The sequence below is a fragment of the Ranitomeya variabilis genome, chromosome 5, assembly GCF_051348905.1.
Source record: "Ranitomeya variabilis isolate aRanVar5 chromosome 5, aRanVar5.hap1, whole genome shotgun sequence".
Classification (NCBI taxonomy): domain Eukaryota; kingdom Metazoa; phylum Chordata; class Amphibia; order Anura; family Dendrobatidae; genus Ranitomeya; species Ranitomeya variabilis.
In genome coordinates, this window is record NC_135236.1 from 137,988,379 (window position 1) to 138,009,385 (window position 21,007).

Sequence of the window (21,007 nt, forward strand, 5' to 3'; positions counted from 1 at the left end):
GGCTCTCAATTTGACGGCGTGGCCCTTGAGACCTGGGTTCTAACCCAGGCAGGGCTCTCGACAGATGTCATTGGAACCATGATCAGAGCACGGAAACCAGCCTCTGCCAAGATTTATTACCGTACCTGGAAAGCTTTCTTTACCTGGTGCGAATCTCGTGGCCAGATCCCACTCCCTTATTCCCTACCCAAAGTTCTTGGTTTTCTCCAAGCGGGTCTGGAGGCCAGGCTGTCATTGGGCTCGCTTAAAAGCCAGGTGTCAGCCCTCTCAGTGCTTTTCCAAAAGCGCATTGCTACCAAGCCGCAAGTAAGGACTTTCCTTCAGGGGGTTTCCCGATTGGTTCCCCCCTACAGACGACCACTAGAAACGTGGGACCTCAACCTGGTCCTGACAGCATTGCAGGAACCACCCTTCGAACCCCTTAAGGAGGTCCCGCTCCGCCTTCTTTCCCAGAAGGTGGTTTTCCTGGTGGCAATCACCTCGCTACGCAGGGTGTCTGAACTGACAGCACTCTCCTGCAGACGGCCTTTCCTGGCATTTCACCAGGACAAGGTAGTTCTTCGTACGGTCCCATCCTTCCTTCCGAAGGTTGTGTCCGACTTCCACCTCAATGAGGAAATTTCACTACCATCCCTTTGTCCGGTTCCGGTTCATAGAGTGGAGAAGGCTCTGCATACGCTTGACCTTGTCAGGGCTTTGCGTATATACGTGTCTAGGACTGCGTCCTTCCGCAGGTCTGATTCTCTTTTCCTCCTTCTGGAAGGCGGTCACAAGGGTATGCCAGCTTCCAAAGCTACTCTTGCCAGGTGGATCAAATCCACCATACAAGAGGCGTACCGCCTTAAGAATTCTCCTCTTCCAGCCGGTATTACGGCACACTCTACACGGGCGGTAGGGGCCTCCTGGGCCATTTGGCACCAGGCTTCGGCACAACAAGTGTGTAAGGCGGCCACTTGGACTAGCTTACACACATTTACTAAACACTACAGGGTTCATACCCAGTCCTCAGCGGACGCGAGCCTGGGTAGACGTGTCCTGCAGGCGGCAGTGCCCTAAGTGTACGGGCCTGTCTGCACAATATTCGTCCATTGCTTCCCACCCAGGGACTGCTTTAGGACGTCCCATGGTCCTGTGTCCCCCAATGAGGCGACAGAGTAAAGGAGATTTTTGTGTACTCACCGTAAAATCTCTTTCTCTTAGCCTCTAATTGGGGGACACAGCTCCCACCCTGTTGCCCTTTCCGGGCTGTTGTAACTGTTGAGTTCTCATATTGTTTTCTTGAGCTCGTACATAGTTGCCTTCTTACAGGCATAATTATGTTATTCATGTTACGTTCCTCCTACTGCTTTGGCACAAAACTGGAGAAGGCTGATGCCGTCCAGGGGTGTATACTGCACAGGAGGAGCCACAGTTAATCTTTTTCAGATTATGCATAGTGTCGCCTCCTAGTGGACAGCAGCATAACACCCATGGTCCTGTGTCCCCCAATTAGAGGCTAAGAGAAAGAGATTTTACGGTGAGTACACAAAAATCTCCTTTTTGCGCACAACTGTAATATATGTATATACAGTTAGGTCCATATATGTTTGGACAGACAACATTTTTCTAATTTTGGTTATAGACATTACCACAATGAATTTTAAACAAAACAATTCCGATGCAGTTGAAGTTCAGACTTTCAGCTTTCATTTGAGGGTATCCACATTAAAATCGGATGAACGGTTTAGGAGTTTCAGCTCCTTAACATGTGCCACCCTGTTTTTAAAGGGACCAAAAGTAATTGGACAGATTCAATAATTTTAAATAAAAAGTTCATTTTTAGTACTTGGTTGAAAACCCTTTGTTGGCAATGACTGCCTGAAGTCTTGAACTCATGGACATCACCAGATGCTGTGTTTTCTCCTTTTTGATGCTCTGCCTGGCCTTCACTGCGGTGGTCTTCAGTTGCTGTTTGTTTGTGGGCCTTTCTGTCTGAAGTTTAGTCTTTAACAAGTGAAATGCATGCTCAATTGGGTTGAGATCAGGTGACTGACTTGGCCATTCAAGAATATTCCACTTCTCTGCTTTAATAAACTAAACTCCTGGGTTGCTTTGGCTTTGTTTTGGGTCATTGTCCATCTGTAGTATGAAACGACGACCAATCAGTTTGGCTGCATTTGGCTGGATCTGAGCACACAGTATGTCTCTCAATACCTCAGAATTCATTTGGCTGCTTCTGTCCGGTGTCACATCATCAATAAACACTAGTGACCCAGTGCCACTGGCAGCCATGCATGCCCAAGCCATCACATTGCCTCTGCAGTGTTTTACAGATGATGTGGTATGCTTTGGATCATGAGCTGTACCACGCCTTCGCCATACTTTTCTCTTTCCATCATTCTGGTAGAGGTTGATCTTGGTTTCATCTGTCCAAAGAATGTTCTTCCAGAACTGTGCTGGCTTTTTTAGATGTTTTTTTAGCAAAGTCCAGTCTAGCCTTTTTATTCTTGATGCTTATGAGTGGCTTGCACCGTGCAGTGAACCCTCTGTATTTACTTTCATGCAGTCTTCTCTTTATGGTAGATTTGGATATTGATACGCCGACCTCCTGGAGAGTGTTCTTCATTTGGTTGGCTGTTGTGAAGGGGTTTCTCTTCACCATAGAGATTATTCTGCGATCATCCACCACTGTTGTCTTCCGTGGGCGCCCAGGCCTTTTTGCATTGATGAGTTCACCAGTGCTTTCTTTCTTTCTTTCTTTCTTTCTTTCTTTTCTTTTCCTTTCTTTTCCTTTCTTTCTTTCTTTTCATAATATTGTAGCAATTTCTGGGATGGGTTTTTTCTGTTTTCGCAGCTTAAGGATGGCTTGTTTCACCTGCATGGAGAGCTCTTTTGACCGCATGTTTACTTCACAGCAAAACCTTCCAAATGCAAGCACCACACCTCAGATCAACTCCAGGTCTTTTATCTGCTTAATTGAGAATGACATAACGAAGGGATTGCCCACACCTGTCCATGAAATAGCCTTGGAGTTAATTGTCCAATTACTTTTGGTCCCTTTAAAAACAGGGTGGCACATGTTAAGGAGTTGAAACTCCTAAACCCTTCATCCAATTTTAATGTGGATACCCTCAAATGAAAGCTGAAAGTCTGAACTTCAACTTCATCTGAATTGTTTTGTTTAAAATTCATTGTGGTAATGTCTATAACCAAAACTAGAAAAATTTTGTCTCTGTCCAAGTATATATGGACCTAACTGTATAATATATCTATCAGGTCAATTGTAACTATTAGGATGATTTTGTGCTTTTTTTTTTTCCTTTCATTCTGTTACATGAGGGGACGTGCTGCTGACAATGGATAAGTATTTTACATAAAATATTCTATGACAGTTTTTTTCTTAAACGGTTTTCTTATTCTTTCCCTCCTATTTTTTCCATGTATATCGGGGCGTTCAACCAATAAGATCACTTATTTCATTTTGAAACGTGCTCTAAAAGAAAATTAAAAGTGGAGACCTTATTGGCTGTTATGTCTGAAACTTCCTGGTAATAAATTTGGTTTCTTTATGTGAGACCCTCTCTAAGATGTCTTACCTGGTAAATTCTGTCCCCTGTTTCTACCTGTCCACATTTTCAGCCTGATGTGGAAAATACTGCCACACTTTACCTTTAATATTGGTTTTAATGATAAGGTTTGGGGGATTATTTTGTTTTTCGTGTCTCTTTGCATCACACTGCGATTTGTGGCTCCTCCTGGGGAGAGAGGGAAGGAGCGGTGTCTGTTTTTATGATAAGTGATGTTTGCATGTGATTATCCTTTAAGACGGCCTTTGTTCTGTCTGAGAAGAGTATGATGCGCCTGGACCTGCCTCCGTGTTATGTGATGATGCCGTGATGTACAAATCTTGGGTGCTTTTCTCTGTCAAGATCAAAGTGTAGAAATAAACCAGTGCCATCATGAAAGCAAGTGTCACCCATAGCGAAATGTCGTGATTTCTCTCTGGAAGATGGGCGTCTGTTTTGCTTGTTAATGCACATTTCTTGTCTTATGGGGAGCTTGAAAGATGCAGAGACTCATCATTTTATATATTTTTTTCTTTTCTGTATACAATTATATGTAAAAATTCCTTATTTTACTCATATTAATCATTGATTCTTAGTCCCGCAGCATCTTGACTCAAAATTATGCAGCAGTCATGGCTGGCAGATACATGATTTATTGGACTGATGGCTATGAGCCCCTCTGTAATCTCTAAATTACTAGTTGAGGACAAAGCAGACATTGGCCTCAAAAATAAGACCAATTATATATGGGAACCATATGAATAAAGATTTCCCTGTCTTTCTACCCTCACACAGGAGAGGACAGAGAAAAGCGCTACCTGTAGTAAGTGCAGCTCACTGACTGATTCCCCGTTGTCTCATTTTCCAGTCTTTGTACTATGATACATAGAGGCTGTAGAAGCCAAATGGTCCAATGTTTTTAATGAAACCCTACTGCAAAAATGCTTTAGACAAACATTTAATTAATTCATGCCTTGTTTCTTCCCTGCAGGAATAGTGAGCGATTGGGAAATGGAGTGTTATATGCCTCTGTGAACCCGGAGTACTTCAGTGCAGCAGAAAGTAAGTGGTATCCGAGTCTATTTTACCCATGATGGAGGCAGGCACTAGCCTCCACTACATGTTCCACATCAGAATAATACTTTGTGTACAGCCTGATTAGTGTTTGGCACATATAGATATACGTTGCCTCAGCTCCTATGTTTTTGCCTAATGGCGGAGAGGAAATTCCAAAGCTTTGTTTTATTAACTGAGCAAGTTCTAGCGAGAGACGTCCTCCTCCCTTCACCTTGGAGGGTCACCAACACTAGAATATTTAGCAGTTGTAGATGGCAGTATCTATAGGACGTTCCAGTTGATGACCTCAGTCATTCACCCAGAATAATCCGTACCTGCCATGTACCGAGGTGACTGCTGCACTGCATGAGCTTAGAAGATCTAACGCGGGGCGAGGAATAACAGCACCTGAGCTCTACATCCGTCGCTCCCTAGGCCTGTTCCTGGGTTGTGTAGTGGGTATCTACAGGTCCTTCTCAAAAAATTAGCATATAGTGTTAAATTTCATTATTTACCATAATGTAATGATTACAATTAAACTTTCATATATTATAGATTCATTATCCACCAACTGAAATTTGTCAGGTCTTTTATTGTTTTAATACTGATGATTTTGGCATACAACTCCTGATAACCCAAAAAACCTGTCTCAATAAATTAGCATATCAAGAAAAGGTTCTCTAAATGACCTATTACCCTAATCTTCTGAATCAACTAATTAACTCTAAACACATGCAAAAGATACCTGAGGCTTTTAAAAACTCCCTGCCTGGTTCATTACTCAAAACCCCCATCATGGGTAAGACTAGCGACCTGACAGATGTCAAGAAGGCCATCATTGACACCCTCAAGCAAGAGGGTAAGACCCAAAAAGAAATTTCTCAACAAATAGGCTGTTCCCAGAGTGCTGTATCAAGGCACCTCAATGGTAAGTCTGTTGGAAGGAAACAATGTGGCAGAAAACGCTGTACAACGAGAAGAGGTGACCGGACCCTGAGGAAGATTGTGGAGAAGGACCGATTCCAGACCTTGGGGAACCTGAGGAAGCAGTGGACTGAGTCTGGTGTGGAAACATCCAGAGCCACCGTGCACAGGCGTGTGCAGGAAATGGGCTACAGAGAAGCAGCACTGGACTGTTGCTAAGTGGTCCCAAGTACTTTTTTCTGATGAAAGCAAATTTTGCATGTCATTCGGAAATCAAGGTCCAGAGTCTGGAGGAAGACTGGGGAGAAGGAAATGCCAAAATGCCTGAAGTCCAGTGTCAAGTACCCACAGTCAGTGATGGTGTGGGGTGCCATGTCAGCTGCTGGTGTTGGTCCACTGTGTTTCATCAAGGGCAGGGTCAATGCAGCTAGCTATCAGGAGATTTTGGAGCACTTCATGCTTCCATCGGCTGAAATGCTTTATGGAGATGAAGATTTCATTTTCCAGCACGACCTGGCACCTGCTCACAGTGCCAAAACCACTGGTAAATGGTTTACTGACCATGGTATTACTGTGCTCAATTGGCCTGCCAACTCTCTCTTGACCTGAACCCCATAGAGAATCTGTGGGATATTGTGAAGAGAAAGGTGAGAGACGCAAGACCCAACACTCTGGATGAGCTTAAGGCCGCTATTGAAGCATCCTGGGCCTCCATAACATCTCAGCAGTGTCACAGGCTGATTGCCTCCATGCCACGCCGCATTGAAGCAGTCATTTCTGCCAAAGGATTCCCGACCAAGTATTGAGTGCATAACTGAACATTATTATTTGATGGTTTTTTTGTTTGGTATTAAAAACACTTTTATTTGATTGGTCGGGTGAAATATGCTAATTTATTGAGACAGGTTTTTTGGGTTATCAGGAGTTGTATGCCAAAATCATCAGTATTAAAACAATAAAAGACCTGACAAATTTCAGTTGGTGGATAATGAATCTATAATATATGAAAGTTTAATTGTAATCATTACATTATGGTAAATAATGAAATTTAACACTATATGCTAATTTTTTGAGAAGGACCTGTATGTCCCTCAGGAAAACACCTAGGGACCAACGGATGTAGAGCTCAGGTGCTGTTATTCCTTAAAAATACCCAATCTCTCGCCCTTTGGAGCTTTGGAATTTCCTCTCCGCCATTAGGCAAAAACAAAGGAGCTGAGGCAACATATATCTATATGTGCCAAACAACCCTAATTATCCACAGGCAGAAATTTGACAGATCAGGACCAGAGTGGCAGCGGCAACCGCTGAAGACCAACTGATGAATATATTACATGTGGCAGGGAACTTGCATTAGTGGCACCACTGATGCACCATGTAGTAGCAGAGACCCTGATTCCAACGATGTATTACTTAGTTTACTGGTTGCAGCAGTTGTGATAACATTCTTTTTTTCTCTGCTGCAGGTCTAGCAGTGCTGTGAAAGCAGAGCCCATTATAACCCACCCACCCCACGGATTTGCAGCTTCTGTGTGCATTGTATTGCCAGAGGGCTGGTAGTCAGTGGTGGGGGTTACACAGAGCAGATGTCTAGGAGGCACCAGACATATTGTCCTGTATTGATCATCTGCTTATAAAACACTGATTTTTATGGAAACAGCAGAACACAGCCTAGTAAGTGACACATGGCTGGAATCAGGGTCTCCTTGCCCTACATTATGCTGCTCACAAATTACAGAACCAGAACCTGCTGACAGATTCCTATTAAAAGATACTAGGGCCAAATCCAGATGGATTTTAGTCACTTTGTAAAAGGAACCTGTCATGTTAAAAAAAAAAAAAAAAAGTGTTAGTCCCTAGTAGGGTTGAGCGAAACGGGTTGGCCATTTTCAGAAGTCGCCGACTTTTGGCTAAGTCGGGTTTCATGAAACCCGACCCCTGTGTGGGGTCGGCCATGAGGTCGGCGATCTTCTGAATCTGGTATCGGAATTCCGATACTGAGTTCCGATATGTTTGCGATATCGGGAATCGGTATCGGAATCCACATTTAAGTGTAAAATAAAGAATTAAAATAAAAAATATTGATATACTCACCTCTCCGACGCAGCCTGGACCTTACCGCTGGTAACCGGCAGCCTTCTTTGCTTAAAATGAGCGCGTGAATGGCCTTAGATGACGTCACGGCTTCTGATTGGTCGCGGCCGCCCATGTGACCGCCACGCGACCAATCACAAGCCGCGACGTCATCCCTCAGGTCCTAAATTCCCTTCTAGGAATTTAGGACCTGAGGGATGACGTCACGGCTTGTGATTGGTCGCGTGGCAGTCACATGGGCGGCGGCGACCAATCACAAGCCGTGACGTCATCTAAGGCCCTGAACGCGCTCATTCTTAAGAAGGAAGGCTGCCGGAAAGAAGCAGGGCGCGTCCGAGGGTGAGTATATACCTAATAGGAATATACTCACCCTCGGCTTCTTTCCGGCAGCCTTCCTTCCTAAGAATGAGCGCGTTCAGGGCCTTAGAATTAGGAATTTAGGACCTGAGAATTACGTCACGGCTTGTGATTGGTCGCGTGGCGGTCACATGGGCGGCCGCGACCAATCAGAAGCCGTGACGTCATCTAAGGCCATTCACGCGCGCATTTTAAGCAAAGAAGGCTGCCGGTTCCCTCGGTAAGGTGCAGGCTGCGTCGGAGAGTTGAGTATAGCAATATTTTTTATTTTAATTCTTTATTTTACACATTAATATGGATCCCAGGGCCTGAAGGAGAGTTTCCTCTCCTTCAGACCCTGGGAACCATAGTATCCCATTGCACTGCATTGGGTTTCGTGTTTCGGCCGACCCCGACCCCGACTTTTTTATAGGATCGGCCGATTTCACTCGACCCGACTTTTGAGAAAGTCGGGTTTCGTGAAACCCGACCCGATCCTATAAAAATAAAAGTCGCTCAATCCTAGTCCCTAGCGTTCTGACACAGTGCGAGCTCCGCTGTCGGGAGGAAACAAACTTTATTCCCCTCAGCAAGCTCGTTCTTTCACTCACAGGGGTGGGCCAACATGGTTTCAGTCATTCCTCTGTGCATAGAGAGAGGAGGAGAGGACCCTATTAACCAGAAGATTAACCCCATATTTGCAGGTTAATGGCATTCTTTTACATGACTGGTCCACATTATCAGTGTAATGCCTTATTCTGTTCCAATGGCCGTCTCAGAATGACTGGAACCTACGTGTTATATACCTAATCTGAAACCTAATGTGCTTTACTTCTGTAATGTGCACATCTTCGGCCCGGACGCCTCGGCAGAAGAGGCCAAATAATAAGAATGTAGTGCCCAGATGAAACCGTCCAGAGACGTACACATCCATAGCATTGTTGGTTAGAGCCGCCCTTCTTCTGCAGGGCTGGGACTGTTTTTCTAACCAGACGTCACAGCAGATGTACCAAGGCCCTGGAGCAGTCTGTGTGTATATTAATTATCCATAAAATGTATTCTAAAAATGTTTTTTTCCTCCTTATCCCATAATTACTTTCCACCTGGGTTTTGGTTTCTCTAAGCCTCAGGGCACTTTAATCTGTTAAAGAATTTACTCTCCTCCCTCTGTCATATCCCCTTAAATCTTCTGGGTTTGGAAGGGTCAGAATTGGCACTTTCTGTCCTTCCGCCTTTTCCCAGAAAGCAAATTTATGATTGCCACAGGTTCCTTTGACTCCAGACGTTTTGTATGGTGCAGGTTACATTAGCTGACGCTCTTGTAGTAGGCCTGCCACCTAATAATTGACTGTTTTGTTGCTTATGATGGCATCACCCTATTGCTAGCCTTGCTTACCGTCTAATCTTCTCCTCTGAAATGCATACCTACCCAGTAAGGCTTACTGACGCCATAGCTCAGTTGCCCTTCTGTATATTTCTCTTCCCTGCACAATCTCCAGGACTCGGAGACAGACAGAACGTACAAAATCAATGTAAATGTTATGTCAGGACCCCAGAGATGCAGATCAATAATGCTAACCACTGAGCCCATGTTATACCTGCAGTATATAGAGAACGCCGTCTACCTATGGGTTCACTAGGTCATGTCATTTGTGCCTTCTGTTTCCACTTCTGGCCCTGGGCTTTTCATCATTGCCTGCCGTAAGCCTAAGCCTGGGTTCACATGATTATTTGCAAAATGTTCCGTTTTAAGTAAAAAAAACAACTATTTTTCATCTGTATGCCGTCTGTGTGTACGTTTTTTACGTTGGTGTCCATTTTGTATATACATATGGAATGTGTTTTTTGCTTCACGTCACCTGTGTTATCCTATAGCATTATTTCTGGGCTGTGTTGTGCATAAATATGTGATTCTTCAGAATTTGTATTAGTCTATGCCTGATGAAGGGACCTGAGTAGTCTCGAAAGCTTGCAATCTGTTACCATCTTTTCAGTTAGCCACTAAAAGGTATCAACCACTGAGGACTCTCAATTCTAAATATTTTTCTATAAGGGTGTTGTAACAATGGTGGTTGTAGTACAGTGACTTCTGTAAATGTAGATGACTTTTGGATCATTCATATAAAAAGTGAATGTGAAGGTCTTGTTCAGTTACCCTTTGGCTTTTTTCCAAGGTATACGTGCGGACTATTCCTTGCCGTATACTTGTAATGTTGTCAATGAGGCCACCAATTCTTGGAGTATATCCTTTTGGCAGTCACTGGGCTGATCTACATCAGTATACTTTTTTTTTCTCTGTAATGTACTATAATATCCAGTGCAGAGGGCACGTTAAAGCAATGTATAGTGCACGTCTCCCTCTCCCCCTGCCCTCACAATTGGAGTCCATACCTAGTGGCATACAATGGAGGCTTCTGTCGGATCCATACATCACTACATCTAGGCTGGGACTACATGGCAACAGTGACCACAACACAGGTTACACAGTTAAAAATCACAATCACCAAATGGCAACATAGTGCTGGGTATGGGGTCACCCTGCGACCCGCATGGTACTGTGACTATGAGAAGCAAGTTGCAAAAATTCCAACTGGTTCCAAATTTTTGTGATTTTGCAGGTTCCATGTGATCATGCTCCTATGCACTTGAACTAAGCTGCGATTAGCAGTGGCATACAGCCTTCTTCGGTTGGTTGACCATATTGCCCCAGCCAAACATTTTTAATAAGACATAATCTACTCCTGTGTCCACTGAGTTACTAGTGTGGTTTGTTATCACAGTGTATGTGCCCGACGAGTGGGAGGTTCCTCGGGAGAAGATAACGATGAACCGCGAGCTGGGGCAAGGATCGTTTGGAATGGTCTATGAAGGGATTGCTAAAGGTGTGGTGAAAGATGAAGCCGAAACCAGGGTGGCCATAAAAACTGTGAATGAGGCAGCCAGCATGAGGGAAAGGATAGAGTTCCTAAACGAGGCTTCAGTGATGAAGGAATTTAACTGTCACCATGTGGTAAGTGGACGCCATCATTTCTGTGTATTGTGATCTGCCGAACCGCCCTAAATTCTTATACTTTTCCATGCGTTTTTTTTTTCTCTCAGGTACGTTTGTTGGGTGTTGTCTCTCAAGGTCAACCAACCCTTGTCATCATGGAATTAATGACTCGAGGAGACCTCAAAAGCTATTTGAGATCCTTAAGACCAGACGCAGAGGTCAGTAGAAGGCTGGAGATAACTCAGTTATGGTGACTGTATTGTAATATTTTATATTGTCATGCATGTAGGTTTTAGGACTTAAACTTTGGCATGAAATGAGAAATGTATAGATGTATAGTGAACATAAACTCCAATAAGTGCCCTATAATGGATCCTTAAATTACGGTTGTGGGCATGACTCCGAATCATGATACACACTCTGCAGTGTTCCAGAGTAAGACGCTTCCAGATGAAACCTGCTCTCTTCGCCAGTGTATTTCAACTATTCTTGCGGATTTGTTCCTGATTGATTGAAAGCACGTTCAGGGGTCACTGGCATGTTACATCTGGAGCACAGCTATTTAGTGATGCAGGTGGAAGTAAACAGGAAAGGCGGGAGCAGCTGCTGCAGATGAAGGAGGGGAGCGGGGCGTCTGCTGGACTGTAAGAACGGAAATGAAATCCAGGGTCCTTTAGCAGGAAGCGGCTTTTTATCACAGATGTAAATCGATAGAAGTACAGGTCCTATTCTGTAGGCTGATAACTAAATGTAGTGTCAGGTGGACACCTGATCTGACCCCTCCACTGCCCGTCTCTTGGTGTCCGGTGGGCACACACACAACAATGGAAATTGCATGCATCATGCCCCATCCATTATGACAGTGCTTTAATGTCAGAAAAAACTTTGGAAGCAAAAGAGAATAATTTTATATTGAGAATTCATGGGTGAATGCTTCTGTTACTTCCATGATATCCTGAAAGGTAATGGGTGAATATCTTGTCAGGGCTTTCTACAAGATTTTGCCTGTGGGAATTTTACCCACTCATCCATTAGAGCAGTTGTGAGGTTAGGCTCGGATGTTGAACGAGAGGACGTGACTTGCTGTCTCTACTTTAGTTCATCTCAAAGGTGTTAGATGGGGTTGAGGTTAGGACTCTGAGGCCAGTCACGTTCCACACAATACTCTGCAAACCACGTCTTTGTGGACACAGCCATGATGGAGCAAAAAAATGGCATTGAATAATTTTTCTACAACGTTGGAAGCATGTAATGTCCTAATATATTAAAGTATCAAGAGTTCCCTTCACTGGAAAAAAGGAACCTAGGCTAACCCCTAAAACAGCAACCCCATAGCATTATCCCTCCTCCACCAACCTTAAGAGCTGGCACAGTACAGTCATGCAGGTTTCCGTCTTGTGGCATTCATCCGACCCTGTCTAGTCCATCAGATGCCAGATGTAGAAGCAGAATTCATCAAGCCCCACAACTATTTTCTACAACTCCAGAGTCCAATGGTGGCTTTACCCCACTCCATTTGACTAGTTGCTTGAGGATATAAGGTTTGCATGCTGTTGCTGGGCCCTGAAAACCCATGCTGTGAAGCTCCTGGCGCATCGTTTTTTGCTGATGCTAATGCTTGAGGAGTTTTGGAATCAGCAGTTGTTGCGTGAGCAGAGCGTTGGTGAATTTTACGCTCTCTGTGACCCCCATTCTGTAACTGTGCGTGGTCTCCACTTTGTTGCTGAATGGCTGGGGTTTCTAAAATGCTTTTACATTTCAATATCATCTGTCAGTTGACCGTCAAATATTTTGGTGACAATACATTTTCTGAAGTGACTTCTTATGGCAATGGCTCCTATTACAGGACCACGCTGGTATCCGTGAGCTCTGTAGATTGTGCCATTCTTTATCAAATGTTGGTAAAGGCAGCCTGCATGGCAAGGGGCTGGATATTACAACCTGTAGTAAATGAGTGGAAAAAAAAAACAAAACTGCAAAGATTAAGTGTTGTGCCCCAAATATTTTTGTCCACATTGTGTGTTTTGTAAGAGCGTATATATCTGTATACATACAGTAATCCGTGGCTCGCTCCGGGGACCACAGTTTTTGACCAAGGACAGCATGTGCAGGCAGTTTATGGGTTCTCCTTGTATTTGCCTTGTATTTCTTGTACACTCCAAACACAGACTGATGGGGAATTGGTTTCCTATTAAATCATCTTTGAGTGATAGGGAAATTTAGAATCTGAGCCTGAATATGAGACAGACACCAATATGCCCAGTAATGCTGAATTTATGTACGGTATTTACCCTGTGAAGTTTATCATTTTGACATGTTTTAAATATGTCTAGGTCTAGGAACTCCTTCAAGCCTTTGTGGTTCCTCTCAGTGTGAAAAACAAGATAATCTTGTAGTTATGATACCTTTTAATGGCCAACAAAAATAAAATAATGTTACAAAGCAAGCTTTTGGGACTTCTTAGGTCCCTTCCTCAGGCATGATTTAAGTATCTGAAGAAACACAAATATGTGCTCAAAGAAACTGCAAAAAAAGAGGGGCATGTTACAGAATCTGAAGAATCTGCTCCAAAGAAGTTGAGGGCACCAGGTCTCTGATCTTGGATATTGGGACTATAAAACTTTCACACCACTAATCTAATCTAATTCAGGATTCAGTCTCTGAGCTCAGTTTTTGTTTATCCACAGGTTCATTTATTATACCATGCCCCTCTTTTTCTTTTTTTTTGCATATATTTGTGTTTGTTCAGAAACTTTATTATACTATGCCTGAGGAAGGGACGGACAATGCCCTGAAAGCTTCCTTTGTAACATCATTTATTTTATTTTTGTTGCCATTAAAAGGTATCATGATTACAAGATTATCTTGTTTTTCACACTGAGAGCATTATTTTTTCAACTGCCTAACACGGTACTAAGCCCCTTTTTTTTCTTTTAACTTTGTGGCTCCTGTAACCTGTATGTATTCATTTCCCCTTCAGACTCATTTAGAGGAGGGCGATCATTTAGCGCTAACCCCCAGCCCATTCTCCACATTCCTTTGTCACCTATTCCCAGACAATAAATCATCCGTGTGCCAGGTACCATTACAGGAAGGTTACAGGGCCATATTAGCAGAACTAAGGCCGCCTATCTGCATTCCACTGCCCTATGGAGCCCCTTCCAAATTCCAAGAACTGTAATTTGTTTGTGACCCCGCTATCACCGGAGCTCTAAATTCCTATGTTATACGTTTAGAGAACAGGCTGCTGTAAAACAGGACTGTGTGAATATCGGTATATTAATTATTTTATTGCCCCCTGCTGACTACTTGTGTGCTCACTATTGCGTTTCATCAGGTTTAATGCGTTTATTATGTACAGAAGGGATTTAATTACAAGTGGTTCTGAATTTTGCTCATTCCTTACCACATAGGGATGTGTATGGAATAAGGCGATGCTTGTACTTTAAGATTGCAGCGCAGTACCAATTTAATAAGCAAATCTGTCTAGTTTAGCTCCCAGCATACTGGGTTTCCACAGTGATACTTGGTGGAGGCAGACAGGAGAGAACATTATGTGCCCTGACTTCTACCTTGAAAAGTACACATGTGGATTTATGAGCTTCCCTCCTTTTCAACAATGCTTCAAGCCTTATTACTATTACTGTCTAAGGACATATAACTAGGCCAGGTGTAATAGATCGGATGGGTACTGGAGCTGGCACTGGGCTGTAGGCGTTTATGGCTGTCACAAAAGGGTTCGCTTCCAAAAGTTGTGAGGCATATTTGCATTTTTCGGCCGCATTTCTCTACTTTCTTCTGCTCTTCATTGACAGTCAATCTAGTTTTTATATTAATAAAAATAAAACCGATTTAGGCTACGTTATTTCCTAACGCGTGGTTATTTGTGTTCTATCCACAGACCTGACCATTATATATGCCCATAATCTCATATCTGACCATTATGCATGCCCATAACCTCATACCTTACCATTATGCATGCCCATAACCTCATACCTTACCATTATGCATGCCCATAACCTCATACCTTACCATTATGCATGCCCATAACCTCATACCTTACCATTATGCATGCCCATAATCTCATACCTGACCATTATGTATGCCCATAATTTCATACCTGACTATTATGCATGCCCATAACTTTATACCGGACCATTATCATGCCCATAACTTTATACCGTACCATTACATATGCCCATAACCTTATACCTGACCATTACGTATGCACATAACCTTATACCTGACCTTTACTTATGGCTATAATGTTATACCTGACCATTACGTATGCTCATAACCTTGTACCTGACCATCTCTTGTATTTCTTTTCAGAGCAACCCTGGGCAGCCTCCCCCTTCATTGAAAAAGATGATCCAGATGGCAGGGGAGATTGCAGATGGGATGGCATATCTCAATGCAAATAAATTTGTTCACAGAGACCTAGCAGCCAGAAACTGTATGGTGTCAGAAGATTTCACAGTCAAAATCGGAGGTAAATCTGGATTACCATGTTGCTTAAACACATGTTGTGCTAGACTTAGCTCATTTACTTGTACTGTGTGTGGTTTTATAAGAAGGATGTATATATGTGCATTATCAGCCATGACACCAAACCACTGACCGGTATAGCCAATGTTTTTTATAATGGCACCTGCTAAGGTCATATACATACTAAGGAGGACTTGAGTTCTTAAACTTGATGTGTTGGAAGCAAGATAAATGGGCAAGCGTGGGATCTGAGTCTCTTGTACAAGGGCTAGATTGTGGAGGCTAGAAGACTAGGTCAGTCTGTTTTACCATGGTTAGTGCCTAGGAAATGTGGCCCACTGTAGGGCAACAAGGTCATGGACACTGAAAAGTAACGGATGCACATTAAGAAGTGAAGGCTAGCCTTTCTGGTCCACTCACTAAGAAAGTTAAACCTGGCTATGATAGGAAGTAGTCAGAACACACACAGTACATTGCAGATGTTTGTTGCTTAAGAATTTTCAGCAGGTTCATTGCCATCAGAGGCAGAATTACAATGACAAGTAATACCCTTATAAAGAGCTGATCACGCGAGATCCATCATTCACAGCAGGCGATGTCACTGTTCCCTCTCTCTTCACAGTGACCTCTGTACATGCTCTTTAGATGCTTCAGTACAAAGGATGGGGTTTATTGCTGTATTATTATATATGTGTGGATTTTGTGAAATAGCAGGAATAGCCTCAGTGGCCAGTGTGAAATTTGCAAGATGTCTTACAGCGCCTGGGTAGGACTGAGCTTTGTCGCTGCCTGTGATCTGCTGAACACATCAGTGTGGAGGTGCATGCTGAAGATTAGAATCCAAGATGGTGCTCGCTCCCTGTGCTTGTCGCCCCCTTTGCTAAGCGCTGGCTGTATCCCCTGAGGGAAGGCGGGTAGCTGGTCCTTGAGTTAGACTTGTGTTTTAAAGAGAATCTGTCATAGGATCAACCCTCCTAAGTCGTCTATATGGGCATGCATGTAACAGGTGAATAAAATGATACAATGATATCCGCGTCCGATGTCTTATTCCAGAGAAATGCACATGTTTCTTAACATGTAAATGAGTTGTTAAGATCTGTGGGCCGGACATAGATATCTCTGAGAATTTGTCTCCAGAGATTATTTTAAATTACATTGGCCGTTACCAGTGTGAGACATGTAATGACTGACAAGTCTGCTCTCCTCATCTACATGTCTCACACAGGGAATGTTGCCTTTCATTTAAAATAATCTCTGGAGGCAGACTCTCGGAGATCTATGTGAGTCCCGTAGATCTTAACAGCTCATTTACATATTAAAAAGGAATGTAATTCTCTAGAAAAATATAAAAATTTGCATTCTCATTGGTTGATACCTTTTTAAAGGCTAACTGAAAAGATGGCAAGCTTTCTAGGCTTCTCCAGTCTCCTCATCAGGCATAGTGTGGAATGCCTGATGTAGAGACCGGAGTAGTCTTGAAATCTTGCTATTTATTACTTTTATTTGTTATGATTATCAAATTTGTGTGTATTTTTCTATCTACTGCTTAACACGGTAGAAACATATATATTTTTCCTGTATTTTTCTTGAATAAGATACTGGGTCGCAGATAACAATATATCATTGTAATCAGCTTCTTGTGGCCTGTGTGCCCACATAGATGACTCAGGAGGGTGGGTCCTACTGACAGATTCCCTTTAAATCATCTTCTGCTAGCGTCTTGGTGCCCAGTACCACAGAACACCTTCAGAGGTCTGGCAGTCCATGCCTTGGTGGGTCCAATCTGTTTTGACAGCATGGTTTTAATGGTATGGCTGATGGGGGTGTGTGTGATGTAGTCTTACTTGCCTAGCTCTTTATATTTACCTGTCCTATCTAGGTTTTTCTGCATCTGGGGGCAGAGAGTGTTTGTTTTTCACCCCCTATACACACCTTAAGCGATTTGACTAGTCATCATGTAACCACTCGTATGCAATTTTAACTATGTCCCTTGCTTCATTGAGAGAGGTAGGCAAGCTAGTGGGCACGTGACCGTAAGTATAGAAATCACATATGAATGGTCACATAATCGCTGGAATCTGCAAGCAGAGACAAATCCTGACAGTGAGTATATTACACACTGTTAGACTTTGGCATGCTACAGTCTTTCTTGAAAATGTGCTGCTCTGGTGCATTGTTGACATCATGGCTGCAGCACACATGAGCGATGCGCCTATTTAACTAGATTTTAGTTTTTGGGACGGACTACCTTGCTGATTCCAGTGACTGGCTGTTGTCCTCACATGAGCTGTAATTGTGATATTATCTCTGCAGTCTGTAAGGAAAGAATAGGGCAGTAGTTGAGAGACAGCACTGGATATGCACAAGGGTGGTCATAGCTGAAAAAAAAATCCTTTCCAAGGGGCTCTACATACAGCAGCAAAAACACATTGATTCAGAAATATATTTATTTACACACATATTCACTAACACACAGACAGACAAAGGGTACATGCACAGAAATGCTGATATACAGTTTAGGTGCCATGATGACTTTTTGCATCCATGTCTTGTCCCTGCAGACTTCCCGCTACCTGATACGATGCCCTTAGAAAGAAGTGCTCTTACAATGGCGCTGAAAGAAGAATCTGCCCACACTGTTCCCCTGAATAAATAATTGTCCTCACTGTGCTCTCTGCACAGAATTTCCCCCACACTGTCCTCCTCATGGTACATGCCCTCCACATGGTCCTCTCTAATAAAATATTGCCATTCTCCTCAAAAAATATGACTACGACACTGTCGCACTTATTTGCTATAACCGACACATTGTTTGCCTTTATTGGCTATAACAACCACACTACCCCCATCCACACTGTGCCCCCTCCCAACACCGCCTCCTTTTCATACTCTGCCCCCTATTCATACTGCCCCCTCAGTGTGCCACCCTCTCTTCTCCACTAACTTTTTTTTATATTGTAACCCCCTCCTCCCTTTTCCCAGCTCTTATCAGCGCTTACCTTTCCGTTATAGCCGCCTTCTCTGAAACAAAACAATGTCGTCATCAGTGTGATCAAGTGAACATATCGCGCTGCTGCACATGGCCTCAACCATGGAAATGTCGGTTGACAGCCGCAAGTACAATTGAATGCCCAGAGCAGGGGTCCGGGTGGTGTTGGTTCTCCCAGCTGGTTGTCAGTTCAACAACCAGTTTGGAGAATGGATGAGTCCCACTCCCATGGAGTAGCAAAATGCTGACATTGGGGGACATGGCAGACTGCCTCATGAGGCGAGATGCTAATCACTCCTCATGGCTCCTCTCTTCCCCTCTAGTTACACAACTGGAGTGAAAACTGCTTGGACATAGATAATCACTGCTAAATACGTCTGTGCTCTCTGGGATGGAGCCAAATTGTTATTTCTGAGCAGTATTTCTACTTTAAAGCTTGGGGAACTTTGGTTGTTCTAATTAATACTTTTTTTCCTCCAGATTTTGGCATGACCCGAGACATTTACGAGACAGATTATTATCGAAAAGGAGGAAAAGGTCTCCTTCCCGTGCGCTGGATGTCCCCAGAGTCTCTCAAGGATGGTGTTTTCACCACTCACTCTGATGTCTGGTAATTAGTAGTATTGATGATATATATATATATATATATATTTTTTTTTTAATTTGTAGCTTGTGTTAATGAGAAATCATGTAATCGGTATAAAAAAAATCAGAGCAAGGACTTGCAGTGGAACATATATTTGTAGTTTGTTTTTTCGTTGACCTTTCTCTCTTCTTCCTCTCCCATATGTGTAGGTCATTTGGGGTAGTGTTATGGGAGATCGCTACACTGGCTGAACAGCCATACCACGGCATGTCCAATGAGCAGGTTCTCCGATTCGTCATGGAAGGAGGGCTCCTGGAGAAGCCAGACAACTGCCCAGATATGCTGTATGTCATCCCTTCTTTATCCTTATTATCAGCAGTCTAGCTGCGTTATATATGTAACGGTTAAAGGAGTTTTCCAATATTAAATAACTAAATCCTAATACCCTAACTGCATACAAAAAAGTTATGCAACTTTTAGGTAGATTGCCTTAAGGGTGGTCAGATGAGATAATTGGTGGCTTATACAAGAATTACTTTTAGTATGATGTTCTCTTGGCTTTAATAGTATATTACAGTGTAATCTGCAATAGATATCGGGGTGGATGTGGGTTATAAACTGTGTGCAGCAGCTGCTGTGCTAGGAGATGTTGGCGCTGTTCTGATACAATGGATTACCCTCTGGTGGCACCAACTATATGCAAGAAACATTCAATGATGCTTAATCTGTATTGCATATGTTTGGTGCTGCAAGATTACACAACTTTGCTGCTTACATAACCCATATTCTTGACAGTTTCCACTCCCAAGGTCATAACATAAAAGCAGTTTGCATCCCATATTTTAGCATGTCAGTATGGCCTGACCACTTAGTTTACATGCACTTTTTATGGGAAATGGAGACGAGGACGCTTTAATTTTTGCTCTACATCCCTTAAAATCTACTATTGCTTAAAAAAAAAAAGTAATCTAAAAACTACTGCAACACCGCACTCTGTGAACACAGTGTAAGGTCATATGAAAAATGACCTGGCTCTGTTTTAGGTAACATACGGAGTTCACGTTTATAAAGCACCATACATACATACATACATACATACATACATACATACATGTGCTTCTCACAATATTAGAATATCAAAAAGTTAGTCTGGGGGCTGGCCGGGGCTCGACTGGTGACGCAGCCGGAGTCGCCGTGGCGACACGTCTGGGACGGGGCCTGAGGGCGCATCCCAGTAACGGATTGTCGCAGCCTGATGATGCATCCAGGGTGCACCACGGTGCACGCCTGGGGCCGTAGGGCTGTGGCTGGGGGGCACCCGGGTCCATTGCGGGCTGGTGGCGCAGTCATGGGCCTGCAGGGATGTGGGGCGCTTGGGCGGTCTCATCACTTCCAGGGGTGTGGTGGTGATCTGGGGGAGGAAGAGGCACCAGAACCAGATACCTGCTGAACCAGATACTCGGGGGGCTAAAAAGGGCACATGCACGAACATCAGTGCTTCTGGGCCCAATCCTGATTCAAGAAGGATGGAGTCATGCGAGCAGCAGGAGCAGGTACACCCTGCACAGCAGCAACATCAGCAGCTTGTTCAGATTCCCCGTTCAGCCCAGTGAAAGACCCGTGAGAATATGGCAGGTAGCCAGGCAAGCAAAAGTCGGGATTCTGCAGAAAGGTCCAGCCTCAGAAGCTCCTCCAGAGTGGACGAGTCAGCAGCGTCGGCTGATATGCGCCCCCCTCGTAATCCGGTACCTATTTGTTTGCTACACTGGTAAGTGATCTTCGTGAAAGTTCACTCGGTGATGTAGTCTTCCCCTTATTTCTCCTGATCCTGCCAGGGAAAGAAGTGCTCAAGGAAGTCAAGATACAAGGAGTGTGCCCTTTGCAGGTCCCCCTTGCCGGACTCCTGTCCAAAAAGATTGTGTCAATCTTGTGTCCAGCAGACGGTGGCTGAGGAAGTGAGGGAGTCCATGATGTGCCTATCCCAGGGAGAATGTTCT

General features: G+C 43.6%; 1 protein-coding gene across 2 annotated transcripts in view; it reads left to right on the top strand.

The window, feature by feature from the left end:
- The window catches only part of IGF1R (insulin like growth factor 1 receptor), a 207,963-nt gene that overhangs the window by 171,558 nt on the left and 15,398 nt on the right, over positions 1-21,007 (top strand). For both annotated transcript variants that reach the window (XM_077263390.1, XM_077263391.1), the window contains exons 15-20: positions 4,537-4,607; positions 10,736-10,965; positions 11,055-11,165; positions 15,280-15,439; positions 18,905-19,034; positions 19,220-19,354. In XM_077263390.1, the coding sequence (XP_077119505.1) occupies positions 4,537-4,607; positions 10,736-10,965; positions 11,055-11,165; positions 15,280-15,439; positions 18,905-19,034; positions 19,220-19,354 (837 nt within the window). The remainder of the gene's footprint in view (positions 1-4,536; positions 4,608-10,735; positions 10,966-11,054; positions 11,166-15,279; positions 15,440-18,904; positions 19,035-19,219; positions 19,355-21,007) is intronic.